Below are 18,230 nucleotides of genomic sequence, written 5' to 3' on the forward strand. Positions count from 1 at the left end.
AAAACTGAAACAGACAAAGAATAAGCATGTTTATTGCAACCTCCTATAAAGCTGTTTCCCGATTTATACTTTTTCTTAGTTTCCGCAAGAAAAATCAACACACAAAATGCTATAAGAATTTTTACCTAAAGTAATCTGAACTGAGAAAAGCAAGAAGGTTGCATGGTTTCCTAGTTTGCTGCAGTATTTTGTCAATAGTACCTACACCCTACTAGAATCTAAGATGTTTTTCTTGCTAGTGTCAAAGACATTAAAGTTTCTTGCAAACATACAAGAAAGCTGTTCTCCTGCACATTTGCAGTTATAGCTTCTAAATCTAGTCACAATTAAAATGCTTATTCTGCCCATGGGGCAGAAACCAACCTATGATGAAATACTCAAAATGCTCATTTCACACATATTTCTATTCTTACCCTCTCCAAAGCTTTAATAACCGAAACCTTAAGGCACTAAGTAAATTGACCACCATTAACACAACTGCAGTAGTCTGAACAAACTATACATTTCTCAAAACATATATCTTAACAAAATTTTGTCTCTACAGCCATTAATCCTGTTTTTTCTAAGAAGAATCACAGGCCTGCCCTCAATTTTTAATAACTACATGCAACAACTTATGATCATAATGACCAAGTGCTAACATCCTGGTTTTGCTGCATTTTCTTAAAGACTGCTTAGGAAGCATTGACTATTACTTGGGAAAAAAAGAATTCCTGACTGTTTGGAATGGAAGTTATCCAAATTTAGAGCTGAAGGGTAGACTCTAACAGAGGGGGTAGGCTGCTGCCCTAGTCAGTGACTGACAACTACAGAAACATCATCTCGTTACAGGAACAGAAGCACAACTAATTAAATTGAAGTTAAAAAAAAGGGGGGGGAGGAGACAATGATCATGGTACTCTTCATGATTAACAAACAGTTTTATGCTAGTTTCTTTCTAAAAGACATTTTTTCAATACATCAGAGGGTATTTAATAGATGTAAACTCCTAAGTGTGGAGGAAATAACATTTTTCATATGCTAGAAAAGATAAAACATGCCATCCCATAGCAGCATAAGAGATCTAAATTACAAGCTACATTCAAAAGTTATTTCAGTCATTCTTAAAAACCAACATTTTTCCCTGTTCAGAAAAGCATTAGGAACTTGTATGCAAGTCTGCATGCCACCATTTCTTCCAGCAAAATAAATTTCTGCAAAATTGCCAGGTAAATAAGCCCATTAATGTTTCTATTTACATTAATCCATTTACTTAAAGAAGTCTAATTAATAATTTTTGCTTTAAAATTTTACTAATGAAATAGTAGTTAAATAAAAACAGCAGTGACTTCAAACCCTCCCCCTCCCCACATTTTCTCTGAAAAAATAATATGGATCCTTAGTCTCAAAGAATTAAATTTACAGAAAATCATTATAATTCCTAATTAATAAAAAAACAACCCACATAATCTTAAGGATGGCAGCAAAGAATTTCACATCACATTTTTAAACTACTTATTAACATATATATATATTTTTTGAGAGTAAGGCCCATGTTGTGCAAAGAAAAAGTTTATACCTCCAACATATTATTTTAAAACTATAGTTATCAATCCCTCTAAATCAATGTGCAGCATATTAGCAATCTTATGCATATGCCTCAAACAGATGCAGTTGATGCCCATACCTAAAGGGGTAATTGATCGTGGTTGTAGATGAGTCTCCCACGTGTGAACTATGACTTCGCAGGGACCATCGATACTCTGTAATTTAAAAGTTAAATGTCTGCAATAATTTCTTTTGTTATATCTGATTTTCTACCCATGAAGCTGTTTGGGATGGTTGTAAACTAAACTTACAGATTTAAGAAAGAAAAAGAAGGAGAAGAAGAGAGATAGGAGGGGAGGGAGGGAGAATGTAAGAGAAAGGAAGAAAGAAAGAAAACAGATCAAGCTTGTTTCTTACCCCTGCAACTGCTGATGATGCTATTTGATGTGTGATTACATGACAAAACTTGTGACAAAGTCTGACAGGCTAGAGAAGTTACATGGAATTATTAAATCTTTACTGCTTACAGCCACTCCAATGAACTACTTTAGTTTCCTTCTGATACAAAAAAAAAACCCCAAGTGTCTCTGAACTCATTAAATGCGCTTGCTTTTTGCTGGAGATACCACAGCAACAATTTATGAAAAAAACATATCCCACATCTCTAATTCCAAAGAGCACTCAGCATCTATTCATACAGTTAACAGTTGCAGGGGTGAGTTCTCCCTCAAAATTTGCTTGACTAATTCAAAGTCTATCAAATACAGTTATTTTAGTTGTGGTACAGGCAAGCAAATTATTCACCATCTAATTAAAACATGAATACTTGGAATTTTGCTGCCTCAAAAGGAAAAAGACACTGATACAGTCCAATCAGCCAGCAGCAAAGCGCCTGCAGTCTATTTCATTTGGAGCACAATAAAACAGATTCTTCCACTGAAAAAAAATTACCTTCCCTCAAAAGACTACATTTGTTGACAAACATAGCCAAGACTCAGACAGAAAATCAGAACAGTAACTTAATCTCTTCTTTCAGAGCAACTTAAGTTTGAAATAACTTTCTAGGTTAAAGCTTTCAGGTAACCACTGGCTAACAACAAAAAGAACATCCTGATTCCCAGCTCAGTCACCCTAAAAACTTTCCCTTAACATTGTGTGGTTGTTACCATCAGTCATAAGAACCACTGTCAAATAACTGTAGAGTTTGTCATTTTGGTGTTTTGGGCCTAAGTAACTCTTCTTTCCAGAAGACTTGCTACTCCTGCCAGAGTCACGTAAGCTTTAATGCCAACTTGTCCCAGTACTTCAGGTGCTTGTTTAAATAGATTTGAGATCAACTGGGACATCCAGACAAGCTTCAAACTCAGCAGTCTAATTACACAGTACCATAATGCTTTGTTATCTTACAGCTCACTGAATAAATTCCTTAGCAACAGATGGCATTTCTTGACATATCAAACACATTCAATCTACTATGCTTTTGGATGACTTAACAGCAAAAGCCAAATACTTTAAAAGCGCTCAATAAGACAGGTTTGCTCTGTGAGTCTCAGCTAAAAGCAATTCCATTTTTTTAATTCAGAGGCCTCCATACTTAATGGGTCATGTCAGAATAAAATACATACGATTAAAGTTCTACTTTAAAAATAGAATGCATGTAAATATAAATCAAGTAAGAAGACACTGTTGGTTTCAGTTTATTCCTGTTATAGGGCAGTTTTAATTCCCATCTTCTCATTGTTGCAACAATTATCACTTATATGGACTTATAGAAAAGTAAATAATAAAAAGTTTCTTCCCAGTTCTTTCACAGCAGATCCACAGTGTCATTTCACAGTCACAGTTTCCTAAGCTGAAACCTGTGTTTGCCAGCAGGGAGCCAACACCGGGCAGGCCTGCAAGCTCTCCAACAGTGACTCCCACAAACACAGGCAGAACTTGTTAGCTTAAAAACCTGGAAAATGCAAATCTGTTCTTACATGGATTAAGCTATTTTCTTCAAAAGGTAAGCAAAGGCTTTCCTCGTAGAAACCCCCGACACATTGTATTCAAGTACCAATATCAGTTTATTTCTTACACTTCTGTTATCATACATTTTCATTTTAGGTTCTAAAATGATGAATGAGAATGAGAGTAACATTATCCCAAAAATAAGCCCAACGCGCTGGATACATTCAGCAAAATTTCATCCCCTGAAAAGAATATAGTGGGCTGGTTATGCATTTAATTATGCACAATCCCTGCTCAGACTGTCTTTGCATTTATAGGCATTTAAATAATGTTTTAATTACATGTAACAGAAGCCATTGTTACAATGATGTTAAAACATTGATGCAATTTCAGTGACCACATTTGAAAAACAGCCCAGTTCAGATCAGGCTATAGCAGAAGTAAATGATGTGTCACCAATATTTGCGGTATGGTAACCTTATCTAAAAAGCCTCTGCTAGGGCGCTCTTACAAGGGCACCTGTCCAAATGTCACATCAAGCATTCCAGTGGGCAGTACACTGAGATTATAGTAAGTGGCACTGCATGGCATGGATCCCTCCCTACTAACACAGAGAATTTTTTTTTCAAGCAAATACATAAAACTTACGTTGCTTGTATTTAGTTGAATATCTGATGTGATTTTAAAGCTCTTAAAGGACATTCAGGAATTTTCTTAAAAAAAAAAAAAAAATCAAGTCCTCTTACATTGTCAGAAGCTGGGGGGTTCCCCAGTAGTGATTAGGCACTTCTGAAATTAAGGATAAAATGCCTGTTTAATGTTCCAGAGGTTCAAAACAGTGTGATGCACACTCTGCATTAAGTGCTTGGGGTGCTCAATACAATTAAAAAGCAAAAGCACTTCCATGGATGGTTAAATAATAATTTAGGAGGGCAGTTCCAAACTTCCTGATCCAAGGCAACATAACGGAGTAGGCATTAGGAAAAAAACCCAACACATAACTACATGTCTCCAACTGCACTGTACTTCTTAAAACTATGTTTTAAGAATATCAATCTATTTCAACAACATGAAACAGGTAAAAGTGTTAGACTTAACTGCTGATGATGGATTTCTGACAAAAATCTCTCTGGATTTCTGTACTATATAAGAACCAATAATTATGCACAAAACTAAACAATCAACCAAAGCCATTCCTGCCAGAAGTCCTGGGCTAAATAGAGATTTTACAGCTCTAGTATTTCCGATAATAGTTTAACACACAATCTGCTGTCTCAGCACAGACATGGCAGAGGTGTTCCTGTGTTATTAACAGGTTAACCACATGTTATTAGTCTAACAAAACCTTTTCTAAGGCATTTCAACATTTAAGACATTACTGAGTCTAGACCTAGGTTTCACCTTTATTACTATATTTCAAGCACTAGATTTACTTTCATTTTAGAAAAGTAAATTTAAGTCTCATTTGAAACCTTTAAAATTAAACAATATTCTCACAAGTGTGAAAAATGTTCACCAATGCAGTTTAAAAGGCTTGCTACATGCACAGATACCTTAGTTGTTTCACACTTTCCTTGAAGGAAATAACCCTAAACTTGCATGTTTATTTACTGTTCAAAAAACAAATATAGAACATAGCTTAACAGAATAAGGCATGTATTTACTAAGGTTTTCGATATGCATCATGCAAACAATACATATGAGAACATTCTCCTAAAACATACAATATACAGAAGACTTAAATTCCAGCCAAGGGGGTTTTGGCGGGTCATTCGTCCCGCAACAAACAGATGGTACGTATAAAATAAAACATGGAAAGATTCTCACAGTAAGGTAACTGGTACCAGACTATGTTTAAGAAAAGGGCAAGCCTTGAGCAAAATAGTTTAAATTACTGTCTTATTTCATCAAGTGTATGTATTCACTTTTCTTTTAAAATGTTTAAGATTACTCTTACATTGTCCTTAAAATGTTTAGAACATAGTAAAAGCTCTTGATATGCAGGAGTCAAGACTTGCAACAATTTTATCGTACAATGTTTTCTGTGTATACATTCATTTATTTGTATTCCTACAAAAATTGTATGAATTTCAATATAGAGTATAAAAAAACCCACGCTCTCTTTATGCAACCACAATCATGTTAACACCAAAATGCTTCAGTGCAAACAAACCAGACTTCCCATGACAGCGTACTATCCTTCAAACAAAATAACTTAGAGATCAAATTATGACTTTTTTTTTAAAGGGAGGTGAGAAAAATACTTTCCTATTTGTTTGGTGGGGTTTTTTTAGTTTGGTTTTGTGGTTTTGTTTTGGTTTTTTGTGTGGTTCTTTTTGTTGTTGGGTTTTTTTGTTTGGTTGGTTTTTTTTTTTCCAAAATGTGAATTATTATATCCATTTTCACATCTAGTCTGTGGCAATATTTTGAGTAATGAGAACTATAATTTCTGTGTGTAAACATGTATTACCCCCAGCTTTGCCACCACATCCATGTCAAGAAAGGAAGGGAACAGTAACTTCAGCTGGATCTGTCTTCAGCGTGATTTAATCAATCATGTGGTGTCAAATTCACATATTCAGACTTTAACATATATTTAAGATGTATTTGAGTTATCCTACTACGGACCATGACACACAAAATTGTGCTGATATAAAAAGTTAACAGTGTCTGAGGGATCATATATTGCAAGTCTATCAAATTTAGGAGATTAATCATACGCAATGCCTAATGAAAAAAATATCAAAATAAAAATATTCAGAATAATTTAGCTTAGAACTGTCTTTTCCTTCTCAGAGTTGTTAATACCAGAGTCCTCCATATACTGTCTCATTTGCACTATACTGTGCATTATATTCCTGTTAGGATGAAAGGATCTTGCTTTTTCATTTTCTTCAGAAAATTTACAAAAAGAAAACATTGTAGGTGGATTTTTTTTTTTTTTTTCAAAAGACTTTAGGTTATAAGTAATAAAATCCTGTACACTTAATAGGTAAAGGCTGGACACCACTAAATGGATAACTATGTACCCTGGCAATTTTCATACTTTGTTTTGTCGGGCGATTTTCTTTTTTCCTCCTTTTCATACATAGTAGCTCTTTATGCTGGTATTCCATAAAATGTATACTTACCTTGGCAGACTCTGCATCACACGGTACATAAAGCGTGCACGATACAGAGCACCTACTTAAAGAAACACACTCACCAATACATATCGTAAACTTTTTCAAATGTTAAAACAGAAGTTGTGTTGCCTATGAGCACATTTTCTGCCAATATGTACTCACTAAGTGTGCTTTTTCTAGCATGCTATTGCTTTTCTTTTAAACTTATGGGCTTTTGCAAAAAAAATGTAAGAGTCCCATCAGAGCCGCTAGGCTGTAAGAACTGATCTACTTTTGGCCTCAGTTTGACCTCAGAAAAATAAATCTATTACTGATCTTCCCTTCTTTTGCCTCGGAATAACAACTTAAACATCCATTTCAGATTAGACTATTTCATATGCTGTAATAAAAAACCAGAATTGTGTGTCAAACATTTTTTCACTGAAAGGCTAGTCCAGCTGACAACAAAATACATGCTCTTGACAGTAATTTAAAATATTTAAAAGATACAGACCAACGATACTACAAGTCCTTTGCACATTTAGCTACAGCCTTCATAATCCCAATTTCAAGGAAGAACTAAAGGCCAAGGTGAATAGCTACAGAATATTAATAGAGTAAGAAAGACAGCAAAGATAGCTTTAAATGGTTTATTTCTTACAGTTATTATAATACTTGTTATCAAGAAAAACAGGTAAAGAATACCTGCTTATTTTCACAACAGTCCAAATTTTTTTCTGGATGCAGCCTCATTCCTAGTCTGAAGAACTTCCCGTTTACCCTAGTTGGATTTTTACAGACCAGTATACTGCCACACAGATTCAACTAACATGCAATTTTGACATCAATACCTGTAAAAATACATCTGTTCCTGTCTCTTGGGTTTTTTCCCCTAAAGTCATGCAAATACCTATATACAAACCTAGAGAAAACACTATGATGCCCCGTTCCTTGTTTGACCTATTCACTCCAAGAGATTAACATATGTTAATTATGCAGCCCAAAAGCTAGTTAATACTTCTCATGCTTCACCAAAAATCTGCAGTAATTTTAAAAACCGTAGTAGGTTACGCAAATTTAAATACACTTGCTCACACTAACCATTTTTCTCCTTCTGTCACTTGCTTCCATGCTAGAGATCCTTGTCTTCCTTAAGTCCATATTCAATTTTAAGTGTAGAAGTTGTTCTCATTAGTTATAATGGGGCTATAACTTCACCATATCATTTAAGCTTTATTATAATGTCAGGCATTTCACTACAACTGGAATTTTTAAAACACTAATACTGGTAAAAGAGAGAAGACAATTTCACAAAAATCATTAAAGTTAACAGTAGATGGTCTTGTATTTCCAAAGCGAACTGCTTGTATTTCCACAAGTTTCAATGTTTTATATGTGGCAATTTAAGATTTATTTCTAAAAACTCAACTTCAACTCAGAAAAAATCCTTTTTACTATACATAAGAGTACTTTTTATTAGAGCTGAGCCAACTTAACATAGAAAAGGTTGTACATACCTTAGGTTCTAGGAAGTATCCTTTAAAATACCGATACTGCACAGGATCTCCTCTAGGAAGCTCTACAGTAGTTTTCCATAATTGACTGTGTAGGAAAAAAAAAAAAGTTTCAAAATATAGGCTAACAGCCATTTCAGACATGTCTGTCCTAAGCGATATTCTACAAAAAGGTTTAGCTGCAAGATAGGTTTTCCAAGGTAACTTAGCCAAACATGCACAAAGCGTAATAAATACTTAGAACTGAAACTGCACTTTCTAATCTACAAAAGTGCTCCAAAGGAGCAAGAATTCTCATCCTCATTTAACAGATGGGGAAAACATGATGAAATAATTCGGGGACTCATCCAAGATCACACACCAAGCCACCAACAGAATTATAAATACATCATGTGAGCCCTATTTTCCTGCAACATACAGATACACAGGGCACCATTTTAAGGAAACACTGAATACCTCTGCTGTTTAAACTCTCTTCATGTACACTCATGTTTACATGCACACAAACCACTTAAGAGTTTTAATGCAACTCTCATTTTAAATAATCTTCTCCCCATTTCTACAGCCACAATACTAACTTGTATATGTTAAAAAGAGAGTAAACACTATAAACATCTCCTATAACTTGCTGTATAGTTATTGGACTAAGAATTATCCATAGCAGTTTCTTATTCAAAACATCTACAACTAAACTACTGAAATATGCCAGCCACAATGGTAGAAGCATTATCTGTAACTAGAAAAGCACACCCAAGTTAAACATTCTCTTAGACACATTCCTAAGCATTCAAAATGTTCAAGGGCATCATAAGAAATTCTGGTGAGCTTTACTAACAGTAAGTGTAACTCAATAGTTCACAAACTCAAAGCCAGAAGAAATTTGTTGCTCCAGAACACCAGCTACTTCAAAAGGAACAAGTATAAAAACTAAAACACCCAGCCTACCGATCATCAGTTTGGAGGACCACTGCAAGTTGAGGATTCCAATTTCCCAGAACGCTGCAGCTCCCACATATTGCAAAAACCTCTCCTAAAAAAACTCCAAACAGAAGAACAATGATGAATACAGATGGAAACGACAAACTAGTATTTTGCTTTTACAGGGTTTCAACAATGTTTTTAGACACAATAAAAAAATCCGTTGCAGAAGAAGAAAATGTGAAGTTTTAAGTATATTTAGGTATGATCTGCTTAACCTTTTAATCTTGCTGTGCAAAATGTAAGAACTACCAGAGTATTTGAGCAAGTTTTAAACCACATGTAAATAAAATAAACAATCACAAACAGAACACAGACACTTACTTCAGCCTCTCAAATGAAATGCCTAAATGTAAAGCTTCAAAGTCACACTTAAACCAAAGCAGACATAAGGCAGTTCAGCTACAGTCAAACTAGTCCTGTAATTGGGGACAAGAGGAACATTTAAGAAAAAAGAGAGAGGGTGTCCAGAGCTATCCTGCATGCCACATCAACAGGAAAAGCAAGGATCAAATTGATAGCTGAAAAGTCTGAAGAAAAAAAGTAGCAGTCTTAACAAAAGGAAGATACAAGCATCTATGATGGTGATTTCCTTTTCTCAAACTGGGATGGCAGTAGCAATAGCGTTGGAGCCGCAATAATCTGAAGATACAAAGTAGGCAAGTGTATCTTTGTATGTATACCTTTTGCTAAACCAAATATCACAGCTGGAACTTCAAAGTCTGAATTAACAGTTTTGAGCAAGTCCTTGTGCCTCTAAAATTGTGTCCATTTCTTTCCAGTTACAGGGGTTAATCTAATAAGAGATTACCACCAAGATTGTTTATGAAAGAAACTCCTGCAGACCCTGTGGTTGCAAAAAATCTACAAAAATCAGGAATTAAGTAACACAATTTGTTCCTAAAAGCAGCTTACTGAAATAATTTTGGAGAACATCTTGAACTACAATCCCTTTTTAAATAGACTATTTTGCTCCAATTCATTAAAAAAAACAACCCCAACTTTTTGGATGCTCGCTATAAGCATACAAATGGAGACAAAAACCAGCTGTATGAGTATACTTACTACGCAATTCACTGCACACAATTGGCTAGGTCAGGTGCTTTACCTTTTCCATTCTGTACTGAGGCACATTATGGTTTGTTTTTGCAGGGAGGAGATAAAGGGGAGAGGGAAGACCACCTGAATACCGCACAGTTAGAATTTCTGACTGGAAATATTAAAAGAGAAGCAAAAATTCTTTTAATAACCCTTTAAAATAGCAGCATTTAGTACATCTTAGTGTACATGCTGGCCAACCTCTGAAGTGCCATCTAAATGATATTGCTCTTAGTAACAGCTATTATAGAATCATAGAATGTCCTGAGTTGGAAGGACCGGCAAGGATCATTAAGTCCAACTCCTGTTCCTGCATAAGATAACCCCCCAGTTCACACCGTGTGTCTGAGGGTGTTGTCCAATTGCTTCTTGAACACTGTCAGGCTTGGGACTCTTACTACCTCCCTGGGGAGCCTGTTCCAGTGCTCCAGCACCCTCTGGGTGAAGAACCTTTTCCTAATGTCCAATCTAAACCTCCCCTGGCACATCTTCTTGCCATTCCCTTGGGTTCTGAGCTAGAATAGTTTTCTGGACTTCTTTTTTAAGCAAACGTGAACATTCAGTGAACACTTGTAACTCTGCAAGGTACAACACACAAAAGGAAACATTTGAACAAGATGGGCAGTCACCCCTAAACTCACTCCAACAATTACACTACAAGGCTGAATCAGAATTCACAAAAAGCTGCTTAAATTATCCCTGGAAAGGCACAAATGAAATGCATGATAAACTGGAACTGCCTTTTCAAAGGCAATTCTAAACTCAGTGGGGTTTGGTTTGGTTTTGCGTTTTAAGCTCAGGATATTCAACTTCCCCCTCCCCTTGCCGCAGAATCCGATGCTGCTCCTGGCAGAGCTCCTGTAGCTACAGCAAAGGGGAAGCTGGTCCAGGCCTTCTGCCCAGCCTCAAAGCTTCCAACAGCCTCGCTGATGTTGCAATCTCTCTGCTCGGGCCAGCTCTGTTGGAACAGAATTCCTGTGTAAAAAATGGAGCTTCTAGCTCCTAACTATATTTCATAGTAGCTGATCTAGCCACCTAGCAATCTCTTGGTATGGGACTGTGTCCCAATGAAGACCTAAAGGAGTCACAGCCAGTAACCAGCGACCCTCTTCCTTCCACCACGATGAGGCAAAAGTGAAGCCCTCCATGTCACAAATATGTAGAAACCTATGCCAACATATCAGGCTTCATCATCCCTGTTGACTCCAGAAGTGGTTTAGCTAGAGGGAGTGAGTCAAAGCATTAATCCTATGCTGGTGATACCCTTTTATCCTGTGAATTAGCCTGGAAGCTTTGACACCAACAGGAAGGGACAGTGATAAGGACACAGGGAGCACATTTGTGCTCCAAGTGAGGATTCTTGTCTCACCAATTGACTATTCACCATGGTGACTTGACAAAATCAGTACACGATGTTCCTAAATAAACTGAAAATGTTGCTGTTTGTAGAATAGCTGAGAGCTCTGAAAACCTACCTCTTTTCTTTTCCAAGACTGCATCTTGTCACTGCTGCATCTCAGAGATCTTCTCCCCGACCAGAACCAACACTATCAATATTGTCATACTTCTGTGTCACTTCTTTCTGCTCTACATACGGTAAGTATGTATACTAAGTAATATTTCCATGTAATTCTTTGTAATCAGCCACTGAGGCAGGATCTAGCCCTCCCTAATACTAATTTTTGTTCGAGGTTTTATCAAAACAAGAAGTTACAGATCTGAAGTCAACTTTGCTAGTGACAGTGCCATCATGACATTGGAAGCAACACTGTAAACAGGACAAAAAGAGCATGGCTTGCAGTACTCTACTGTATCGCTACACCAGTACTTTATAGCCTTATTTGATCAATTTATTCTTTAATTTTAAAGTTTTCTCCAGAATGCTATAAAAACGCTCCTCTTTACTAAAGGCTTCACGTCCACATCGTATGTCAATGTTCAGTTCCCAAATTCCCAGTGAAATGGAAGACGCACAGCAGAGGTCTAATATGGAGCAGATGTCAAAACTTTAAAAATGTTTTTATCATTTTTTCCCCCAACTATAATACATACTTCTGCCATCTGGTATTTGTCTGTAACAAGAATTTTGCCAATCTGTACATGTACATACAACCACCAATTATTTTTTTGGTGATCTTCCTTCACAGTTCCTAAAGATGAAGGTCAAAGTAATAAGCACAATTTATCAGCACTAAATCTCAGTGTTCTACATTTTCAAATTCCTCTGTGAAATTTCTTTCAATGTACTTTACAATTACTTATTATTTTGATATTTGAACCAACTTGTTCTTTACCTCTGAGGAAAACAGTAAAGACAGCATTTGAACATTCTTCTATTCAGTTTTATTCTAGTTAAACCATACAAAAAGGAAAAAGCGTGATTTGGGTACCTGGTGCTGATGGTGCTCTTACTTCGAAAGTGACTTGAGAAGAGGTCATACTTGCAGAGCTTTTGTCTTAGGGTAGTTAAAATCTCCTATAGTGGGAGGAAAAAGATACTACATTTCAGGAACAATACAATACATCTGTTGCTGTTCTAAGCGAGAGGAAATGCAAATCCTACCACTTACAGGGAAGCAAGCCACTGTTTGAGTGAGCAGTGAAAATCAAAAGCTCTTTCAAACCACCAGCAGCCTCAGAAAATAGCACCCAGCTGCACAAGATGCTGTTGCAACACTGGCACGAGAAAAAGATTACTAAATCAAATACCATACTCAAGTATCAATATCATACAGTATTCATCAGTCTTAAGCTGAGATTTTTCAAAAACCTTTGTTTTGACTATTTTTGCTCCCAAAGAAGTCACTGGCAATTACAAGACATTTAACATTATGACCTTTGGCTAGCAGTAACTTCTGACTGTTTTCCCTATGCATTCTTCAGCATCTTCTTCAAAACACAAGAAAGGTTTCATAGACAAGCACTACCACCTTGCAGGAAAAAAGGGGAAGACAGATGACAGCTCTCTGCTGTCACAGGCAGTGCAATGTTCATCATCTGACGCTCTGCTCCCCTTCCAATACTTTCAGCCTTTCACACGGAGCACCAACAACTAGCAGCACCAAGCAGTCTTCAAAACACCACAGCAGGAACGGAATGCATACAGCTTCTGTAGCCAGGACAGTAGTTGGAAGACTGACACTGCTTCAATTTTCCACTCTCCTCCAATACACAATAACGGAAAAAGCTGGCGGAATCCCACTCTCCTCATTACAGCACTATTGATGTAAGATATCCTTATGTATTATTTATGAAAGTAGTAGACATATCAAAGTCCAAGTCCAGGTGTTGCTAGACGAAATGTCATCACCCAACTATATTCCTTTGGACACGGGCTGCAAAATAATCATACTAATTATATGCAAAATTAACTCTACAGTGCTCTCAACTAATCAATTTCTTTAAATCATTGTTCTTTGTGTTGTTTGTTGGTTTTTCGGGGTTTTTTTGTTTTGGTTTGGGGTTTTTTTGCATGTGGTTTGTTTTGGGTTTTTTGTGGGGTTTTTTTGTTGTTGTTTTGGGGGTTTTTTTGGTCTTGTTTGTTTGTTTTTTAACCAAGCAAGTAGAATGTTTTTATTGCTACTTTTGAACAGGACAAAACCACTTTCTTTCAGCACAATGTTGAGTTATTTAATATCAGCTTTAATAATAATAACAAGAACAACTTAGGGCACTAGAGAAAAATCTAGCTTTCATTAGCTCTGCTACAATCCCTTGCCTTCAAATGGCACAGGGCAGTTTAACAGATGCCTTGAAAACACAAAAAGCTAACTAAAGTCAGATACCAAGCAGCGAAGAAGAAGAAAATAAAAAAGCTTACAATCAATCATCATTCCTCCTGGGCAATCAGAAAGTTAGTTAAGGTCTGAAATTTAAACACCTACAATTTTTCTTTTGGATCTTCTCCTCCTCTTCCTCTCTTAATCTATTATTTTTCTAACAATTGCTGCCTTTACATTCCTTTTTCTCCTCCCTTCACTCTCTCCATGTCAAGGGAGATGACTTTTCTGTGGTAAAAGGAGAGGAAGAAAATGGTAGCAACATAGATCTTTCTGGTCTTATACTCCATTTCTGCATGTAATCTTTTACAAGTGATATTTCTGTAAATTATAAAATCCCAAACTACTGAAGCTAGAAATATGCACACTTAATAAACAGGAATTCCATGAAGGGCACACCCTTTATGAACTTTGTCACATGCGTGTCACTTATGTGGTCTACATGTTAACAGTGACACATTCATTTTAGCATTCATTTTTAGCAGTTATTGCAGACATTAAACGCAGCGTGTTTCAGCGCTGAAACCAAACCTGGACTTGTGAAACCGGTCCAGTATGACACAAAAGTCTCGGTTTGAAGCAGAGATTAAAAACTACTAGTGTACACTTAAAATAGCCCAGAATATTTCAGGGCCTTGGCTGTGTTCATCGAGTGTCCTTGCTTGGACAAGCTTTAACTGAAAAGGCAAAGGAGCCAAAGGGGAGATAAAGTAGGCAAAAATGCCTTGCCAAAGACTGCAAGGCAGGTAAGTGACAACTGAAGCCTGAACCCAGTTCCCCAAAGCAAGAACAGGTTTTTGCCTTGTAAAAAAAAAAAAAAAAAAAAAAAAAAAAAAAAGGAGCCATTTCCAAAGCCAATGCAACATGACCCAAAACTAAACTTGACAAAACCCAGCATGTCTAACTCCAAATTAATAAATCTGAAGTCCTGTTACTAAGTCTATAAAGCTTTTAGCCAATCTTGTAAAAATTCTGTGTACCTACTTGCAATACAATTGTGGGCTTTTCAAAACCACCTAGCAAAAGAATATTAATTTTCTATATAACAGTAGTTAATTGTAAGAAGATTTTCATAAACTGAGTTTGTAAAGTTGCCAAAATTCTTCTCAAAAGGCATTTTACCTTAAGGACCTACTCAACTTGCCCATGGGATGTGTATTGAGAGAAGAAAAACTCTAATGTACATCACCAACCACAAGGATGATTTTTCCAGCAGAACTGCAGCTACAGGTATTGCAGTTACATTCACGTCTAGGGTCATTTAGAAGAGACATATTTTCTAGCAGAGCACTATATGTAAACATACAGCAAGGAAAAAATAGATCTGCTTTTTGTTAATGAATCAAGCCTATGTTGTATATTATCATGTACTTATAAAGCATTCTGTACTTTCAATACATGACACAAATTGTTTTCTTTAGGGGAAAAAAGGCATGAGTTTAACTGTCTCGTTACTCCTTGTTCCTGAGAAGAGGGAGTAGTTTAATTCCCATAGAGAAATGACAAGAAACCCTAAGCAATCAAATCCTCTGACCGGTAGATGTCAGGCAATCTTTTAAACTCTATGTTCCTTCCTTCAGACTTTAAGTACTGCCTCACCCAAGCAGCTGACAATAACAAAATCCTCTCTGCTCCCCATGCCTGTAAAGATGGACTGTTTGGGAGACTGTAAAGAATGCTCAGCTCAGAGGGGTCATAACTGTGTGGTCAGGGGAACTGAAACAAGTTACAACTAAAAATGTTAAACACTTCCTAATCAGCAAGTATTAACAAAGTTTTAACCGAGCAGATTTATGAACTAAAAGTCCTCATGCGACTCCCATTTTTAAACAATCTTTGGATCCAAAAGTATTAAAGCTGAACTCACATCTGCTGCAAGTACATGCCACCAAATACCAGCCTCGGGTGCAGACAATTGCCCCTCATCCTCCCTTTGGTCAGCCTTTATGGACTGCAGCTACAGGTAAGCAAGCAATGAACACTTGAATCTCAGTCACTGCCTTCACAGGAAACAGGTGTCACCCAGGTAGACATGCACACAATGGTATCAGCACTTAATAAAAAAATAAAAGAGTTTTTCTACATAGATATTCTTCTTTTTACAACAGAAATATGTTCTTTCCCCCACCATGTCATGGTTCAAGTCTCTCTCACACACTCCTCCCTTACCTTTCACAATCTCTGTACGCTTCCCGAGGAGACAGTGACGGCACAGCAGCAAGACTGAGTCCCGGGGCTGTACTGACCTGCCTTCAAAAGCTTGACTCAGGTAACCCTGCCCCCATCAACCCACCTCACTATATAAAACAGGCTGTCTGCAAGGCTTCCACAGCAGGAGGAAGATCAACAGCCTAGTAGGCAGGGTCACGGGCAATCTTGGTTCCCCTGCCAGAAGGCAAAGCTCTCCTCATGGTTTTACATGGGAAGAAAAGCAACTAGGAATCTTGCAATTTCAGAAATCCACTTACTTGCCTTCATACGCCCACAAGAAAAGCCACAAAGATTTTAAGCATAGTATTCTGCAGGCTGAACACAAAAGAAAAATTTTAGTCTTCGTTCTGATATTGCCTGTAAAGCTTTCCTTTCCCAATTTTTTCCTCTTCATGGGCACTTGAAGGAGAACAAGAACAGCAGGAGTTAATGTACTTCCCTAAACAAAAGGGAACCTAAGCTCTCCCCTCCTGATTCTAAAAGTGTACTTCTAAAAGATGCAGGCAAACAGCCATGGACCCCTGAAGGCACTTGGAAGAAAATAAAACACTTCAGACTCCTGGCATAACACAGTCAACAACTAATGTATCACAAAATATCATAGCTTTCCTCTAAAATGAGGTAGCAAAGGTCATCATGGATGAGGAAGACCAGGATAATTTTTGGTTGTAGTCAAAATATACCAGAACATGCACTTAATTTAATAATCTCAAGCTTGAAATTCATTTGAACCCTCTGGCTTACAGGTCTGGTGGTAGGTAAAACCTCCTTTATTTCCTTAATCTTTCCAATATATTTTAAGAGGTACCAGCTGTTTGCCATCCAATATCTTTCACTTAGTATTCAAGACTTAGATAAATACACATCAAGTAATCTGCAACAAACCTGGAATATATCCTAGCTGCAAATACTGAACAAATTTTAGACTCATAAAAATTCATAGCATTCACAAAGCCAAATGATGTGCTCTCTCTTGATACAATGGTGTTTTTTAGTATTAACTCAACTAGGTTTGCAAGGCTCTACTTCTAATGCTCTAAGGGCAGGCAACGTTTGACAGGCTTGAGATACGATTTGATCATTTTTTTCTCCTGCAGAGGCTTACAAGCCCGAAGACGTTGAACTTTTTTGTTGCTGCTGTATGGACAGATGGCTTTCAAAATCAGGCAGGAAACACTTTAAGCAACTATATTAAGATAGACATGAATGAAAAGCTGACTTTATCAACTATGAGTTGGCTCTCAGAGCTGCAGAATTGTTGGTTATACTTCACAGTAGAAGGAAAAAAACCACACATTGACGTGTGATCGGGGAAGAGAGGGAAGACAAACATACCAAGCCTCAGGAAATTCTACACTACCTTTCTAAATTGGGGAGGAAGTTTTATATTGAGAATAATCAGAACTCATAACAACAAAAATAATTTCAAGATCAGAGAAGCAAAATACCACTCTTCCAATACATGAGTGAAATCAAAAGTTTTCTAAGTTCTGTCCTCTCTAGTATGCATCTAATGGAGTGTGAAATAAAGCAACTTCATTTTAGCTCCTAGAAGTTAGATGACCCAGATCACTGAGACATTGGCCCTTTGCATGGACTTAGTCAATTAAGGATAATCAATATTTGGCAATATGCTCATGAGAAAACCAAAACCCAGCAGACTTACACTGAAATACACTGTATAAAATTTCTTCCTCCCTTACCGCCCCCTAAGCTGCAAAATCCTGTCTAATAAACTATTAGTAGAAATTTCTCATGTAAAGCTATCAAGCCAAAACTCTCTTGGGTAACATTATGTTTAAGGATGACTGGATAATACACAACACGAATTTTTCAATAAGGATAAAATACAGCTTATAAAACTATCCTTTTAATGGGTGAATTTTTTAAGATATCAAGATATATAAATTTTTAATAGGTACTTAATAGGATTTTTCAAAGGTAATTAGACAATCAAAATCAGACAGCTAGGTACCCAGGTGCCATGACAGTCCTGTAATGCATTTTAATACTTTAGAACATCTGGTCCTTAATGTAATAATATTTTTAACCACTATATTACTGAATTT

The 18,230-nt window shown here is 36.7% G+C and overlaps 1 protein-coding gene across 4 annotated transcripts in view; it reads right to left on the reverse strand.

Annotated features, from left to right (window-relative positions):
• GPCPD1 (glycerophosphocholine phosphodiesterase 1) overlaps positions 1–18,230 on the reverse strand; it is a 51,953-nt gene that overhangs the window by 30,028 nt on the left and 3,695 nt on the right. For 3 of the 4 annotated variants that reach the window (XM_065631415.1, XM_065631416.1, XM_065631419.1), the window contains exons 2-5: positions 12,562–12,647; positions 9,041–9,134; positions 8,099–8,183; positions 1,667–1,742 (exon numbers count right to left, since the gene is read on the reverse strand). In XM_065631415.1, the coding sequence (XP_065487487.1) occupies positions 1,667–1,742; positions 8,099–8,183; positions 9,041–9,134; positions 12,562–12,610 (304 nt within the window). In that variant the 5' untranslated portion in view covers positions 12,611–12,647. The remainder of the gene's footprint in view (positions 1–1,666; positions 1,743–8,098; positions 8,184–9,040; positions 9,135–12,561; positions 12,648–18,230) is intronic. The other variant, XM_065631418.1, reaches the window with a different exon arrangement.

The sequence above is a fragment of the Caloenas nicobarica genome, chromosome 3, assembly GCF_036013445.1.
Source record: "Caloenas nicobarica isolate bCalNic1 chromosome 3, bCalNic1.hap1, whole genome shotgun sequence".
NCBI classification, from domain to species: Eukaryota; Metazoa; Chordata; class Aves; order Columbiformes; family Columbidae; genus Caloenas; species Caloenas nicobarica.